Consider the following 5,348-nt stretch of genomic DNA (forward strand, 5'->3'; position numbering starts at 1 on the left):
AATTCTGAATTGGAAGCTTGTATTCCTTTAAAAATTCATTTAAATATCATTTTCCTAACTTCTAAACCATGACTTTGTGCCTTCCCAATGCTAAATATTAATTAAGTTTGCAGGATATATATTTAAACACCTCCCTAATTAATTAAATAAATGAAAGCACAAGTGGTCTGAAAATAAATTTTAGTACAAGAGATTGCGTGAAGGTGAAACTCCGTCCTTCATACAAAGGAGAAAGTTGGAATCAAGTCCTGCAATCATAGTATTTGTCATTCAACAGATTTTCTTTTTCTTTTGCAGGAAATTGAAATAAATCTTTTTCACACAAATCACCGTTCCTTTGAATTATTAAATGAGTTTCGTGTAAATTAATATCTTCTCCAAGTCGGAGTGGAGTGTGCCTACTTACTTAGCATGATACTTCGTTCTCATCTTAACTTTCTTAGTTTTTTTTCCCTAAAAATTGAATAGATCGAATTTAATGTTTAATTTATTGATCGAACCCACCAATTATTAATTAAGAGTAAGAGTAGTAACAACAACTTGTATTCGTATCTTAATTAGAAAAAAGAAAAAAATAAATAATAATAATTTTTGGATTATTTAAAAAACTCAGACAAAGTCATCATATCACGTAGGGTCAGTCGTAGCTCACGTGCAGGATTTATAGAGCTCAAGCCCTTCCCCTTCCCCCATTTTCCGCTCCACCATAAGATCCGATCGCCACCTTCTCATCCGCCGACAATGGCCGCCGTCCGGAAAAAGCTTCTCCTCAACACCGTCTCCGTCGACATTGGCTGCGGCAGTTGCAGAAAGCCCAAAACCTTACTTTCTCAGATTTTCTGTCCCAAATCCAGGGCCCGGACCTCCCGGAAACCCGCCGGCGACGCCGACGACCGCCGCCTGTACCGATCTCCGTCGAGCTTTTCCGAGAGCAAGTTGAGAGACGTGGACGCCGGCGACGGGCTGTGGAAGATCGGCGGCGTGAGCGTGGCGGTGGAGAAGGATTCGAGCGATCCGTACGTTGATTTCCGGCAGTCGATGCTGCAGATGATTCTGGAGAACGAAATTTACACTCAGGAAGGGCTTCGGGAGCTTCTGAGCTGTTTCCTTCAACTGAATTCGCCGTGCAACCATGGGATTATAATTCGAGCCTTTGCCGAGATCTGGGACGGCGTGTTCTGTGGGAGATCGACGGCGGCAGCCGCGGCGGCTGCTACGGTGGCGCCTGTTAAACGGAGACGCGCTGTCAGATCACGCGCCTTCTAACCGCCGCGCATGCCTTTTGCGTGAATTCACGATCAGTTTAGCTTTTTGCTTTCAGTTTCTTCAGAATCAGTTGGCTCTCTCTCTCTCTCTCTCTCTCTCTCTCTCTCTCTCTACTCTCTTTCTCTCTCTTCTTTTTTTTTCTTTTCTTTTTCTATTTTTTTTTTCTTTTACTTTTTTTCCAAGATAGGTTCATTTTTGGGATCTTGGTGAAGTGGGAAGATGTAATTATTGTTAACTGTTTTTTAGCCAATTGTCAAATACATGATGGTATCTTTTTTATTTTTATTTTCTTATTATTTTTGGTAGTATAGCATCCATAGGCTTCTTTGCACAAAAAAAAAAAAAAATCAAAATCAAAATCAAAATATTGATACTAGCAATAAAGTAAAATGAAGGAAATTACATTCCCAAGTTTGTGTATGTTTTTTTAGCGGCTAATCGGTAGACGGTATAGAAAGTGGAAACTAAAGAAAAGAGTTAAATTAAAATTACTCGAAGTAAAAGCCACATAAATTTCAATAATTAAATTTGATAACTAAAAAAAATTGATGAATTCTAACTCAGATGGGTTGAATTGGTTGAATTTTAAACTTGTATTAAAAAAAAAAAAAGTTGGAATCTCATTATGAATTGGGTTGGTTTATGTCTATTTTTAAAAATAATTAATATTTAGTTAAACCAATCTAAATTTATTAATTAAAAAATCTGATGCTAACTGATGCATATGTATTTCTTTATTGGTTAAAATATTATTTTGGTACATGTATTTTCAGATTTTGTTCATTTTCGTCCTTCTACCTTTTTGTCATGTAATTTTAATTTTGGTATATTTAGTCGTTGTATTTTCAAAACATTTGTTTTGGTTTTTGTACTTTAAAAAAGTAGTTGTTTTTTCGTTCATGTTTATAAAAATTTAACATAAATTTTCTATACAATAAAAATTTATGAAACTTATGATTACTTTTCAACAAATATACTAAAGAAGTATTATGTTGTAATTGTGATAGGAAAAAATGAGACAAAAAACTACGTGAAGAGACCAAAATGATATATTTTTAAAAGTTCATTAACTAAAATAGACATTTTAAGTATACATATACAAAAACGAACAAAAAATTGAAAGTACAAAGACCATAATAGTATTTTAGTTATCTTCTTGCCATTTCACTTCGTTGCACAACGTTAATTTTTAATCACTAAAGGAACGATAAAGTTGGATTTAGAACATCGTTTCACTGAAAATAAAATTTGTGAGGTCATTAAATTAATCAAAGACAATGAAAAATGGTTGGATTGGTGACATATAAATGCATAAAATTGCATCGGTGATTATTGGAAAAAGGAAAAAAGGTGAAGACAAAGTTGAGTGAAGAAGAGGACAATGGTAGAAGGAAGAAAAGAAAAGGCTGAGAAGTGTCAGCCAAAGGAATGAATGCTGTTTTAGATGATGATCTTTTTTTCTTTCAAGATATGTTTCTGCAAACCTTCAAATTTCTTCAGTACTTTTTTCAATCATAACATGGAGTTATTTAGGGAAACTGTTTTTTCTTTTCATAAAAAAAAAGTTATTTTTTTAACTCGTGATTGAGACTAGTTTTAAAATATATATTTAAATACTATTTTCGACTTTATTCATTTTGATCTAAACGTAAATTTTTGTTCATTTTAGTCGTTTCACTCTCAAAACGTCTGTTTTTGTTATTTTAGTTTTAGAAATGATTATTTTGATCCCTGTTTATAAAATTTTATGCACAGTAAACACTATTTTAGTAAGTAATTGAGAGTACATGAATATCAAATGAGACATTTTTTAAAATATATTAAATTATTAAACTTAGTGGTAAGTTATTCTTTTAGGTATTTTCCTAACAAACACTTGGGCCAAAGCACTACTCTTCCAAGTGTTTTTGACTTTTAACACAAGCTTTTATAAATTAATTTTGAATAGATTTTTGTTATGACAAAAACCAAAAGCACTTTCAAATATAATTCAATGGTGGGTTTGGATGCCTTTTGAAAAAGAATTTTTATTACTCCATAACATTTTAAAGAGAGATGTCATACTTAGTATATATATTAAAATTATCATCCCCAAATTTTTAGTTTTAGAATGAAAATAAAGTTATTTATTGAAAACATACTTTTAAAACACAAATTTTAGAATTTTAGTAATATTAATATTGGGTGCCAAGATTTGAAACTCTAACTTTAAGAGTAAAATACCTTTATTATATTTAAGGAAAGAGAAAAGGACTTTTTCATGTTAAGTGTTAAAAAATGTATACTTTTGAAAATATGATATTATGATGTGACAAATTTATTAATTATTAATTTAGGTCTCATTTGATAGTTATTTTGTTTTTGGTTTAATATTTTTGAAATTTTAGCTTTAAACACTATTTCCTTTAATGCTTTTTTAGAAATAGAAAACAACAAACGAAATAGTTATCAAAATGGCATGAAAGATAGCTCTTAAAATCTTATTATTATTTTTTGTCAAAAAAAAAATCTTATTATTATTATTATTATTTGAAATTCAGCAAAAGATTCAAATGTGTACCTATAAAAATAGTGAAAAAATAAACCAAGAAATTGAGAGGAAGTAGACATATATATTAGTTCTTAATAACATAACTAAAAATAAAATTGTTATCCAACAAACAAGACCTTAATATTTTAGTTTGATTACGTGACTCACTTTTCCCTTCCCTTTTCTCTCTTCGCTTCTATCCTCAATTGCCCCACTTCACAAGCTTAATCAGGGACGAGAGAGTATGTAACTTACAAAAGAGTTGGATTTGCATAGCTTAAAACCGTAAAAACTAAAAACTAACCCTAACTCCAATCTTAGATCAAAGTAGACATTTTTTTCCATTCAAATCAATGAGAAAGCCAAAAAAAAAATCCAAAATTTAAGAGAATGGAGGAGATGAGCAGATGAATTTAGATGAACAGAGAACAGTGACAGATGGATGCACAAATTTAGATGGCAGAAAGAAACATAAATATGTGTAGGAGAGTGGGCAGAGGGGGCATTGAGTTTGTGTTTTGTGAGACATGAATGCCATTGGCAGCAGAAGATATCACATTACATTGGAAAATGTTGAAAAGCCATTGACAAATGACAACAATGGCTGCAAAATCACCCTCTCTCTGCAAAATCATCTGCCCTCTGTGCCCTGCATTTAACTCACTGCTTCCCCTCTCTCCTCATCATTGCTAACTCCAATTTCCCTTTGCTCTATGCCTTCATCTGTGTATTCCTTTACCATTGTTACTTCATCATCTTCTTCTTCCTTTTGCTCTTTGGGGGCTACATGTGGACTTCTTCTCCTTAGAATCGTTCGGGGTAAAGAGTAACATAAAAGTGTTTTTCGTCAAGGGGTGTTTGGTTAACTGCCTTGGAAATGGAGAATATAGGTTGGCTAAGCCAAACCTATGTTTGGTTGGCAGTTTTGTAAATACGGATTTGTTACCGGATATATTGTTCTACTTCCTAGATTACTGGTACTTTATCCTTGTCCCACAAAGTTGTTACAGTGCATATTTTGTTTTAGTCTGTTTTAGTCGAACAGTCTTTCTTCTTAAATGTATTAACTTTTTAATGAAACATATTAGTTATTACTTAATTAAAATAATTAACTGATTTTAATTTCAATAATAAAAAATTGAATTAAAATGATAAGTAATACTTAGGTCTTGACTAATGGACCTAATGAGAATCTATTTCTATGTTGACAAGTATTAAAAAATTGATAGTTCGTTGTTTTTTTTAATTATCTGTTTTTTTATTTATTTTTCTTAGATGTCAGATATTTAGTGATGGTCAATACAAAATATAAATCATCATGAGTTATGACCTAAATATTTTCTATCTACGTTACCATTGGAAAAGTACTTCAAAAATATTTTTAGTGGATCAGAGTGTGTGGGAAAACAGAGGAGTTAGTGAAAAAAACATGTAGAAAGGGAAGTCATAGAGAGAGAGTACAAAAAGAAAGAAGTCAATGAGAATCCATGGGTAAAAGGTGAAATAAGTGAGAGAAAGTACAAGCTACCCCTAGTAATCAAAGGTTATCAAA

At 31.8% G+C, this 5,348-nt stretch overlaps 1 protein-coding gene across 1 annotated transcript; it reads left to right on the plus strand.

Annotated features, from left to right (window-relative positions):
• Nucleotides 1-590: 590 nt before the first annotated feature.
• Nucleotides 591-1,551, plus strand: LOC148211542 (transcription repressor OFP6-like). Its single transcript, XM_088124315.1, has one exon. It carries the CDS (start codon nucleotides 742-744, stop codon nucleotides 1,264-1,266), a length of 525 nt encoding a protein of 174 aa, XP_087980441.1. The 5' UTR covers nucleotides 591-741; the 3' UTR covers nucleotides 1,267-1,551.
• The last annotated feature ends 3,797 nt before the right edge of the window (nucleotides 1,552-5,348 follow it).

The sequence above is a fragment of the Momordica charantia genome (genome assembly GCF_013281855.1).
Source record: "Momordica charantia cultivar OHB3-1 chromosome 5 unlocalized genomic scaffold, Mcharantia_2.0 BLBB01000005.1, whole genome shotgun sequence".
In the NCBI taxonomy this organism is placed as follows: domain Eukaryota; kingdom Viridiplantae; phylum Streptophyta; class Magnoliopsida; order Cucurbitales; family Cucurbitaceae; genus Momordica; species Momordica charantia.

Excerpts from the sequence above, each read along its gene's own strand:
- LOC148211542 (XM_088124315.1), top strand. The coding sequence starts at position 742 with ATGGCCGCCGTCCGGAAAAAGCTTCTCCTCAACACCGTCTCCGTCGAC.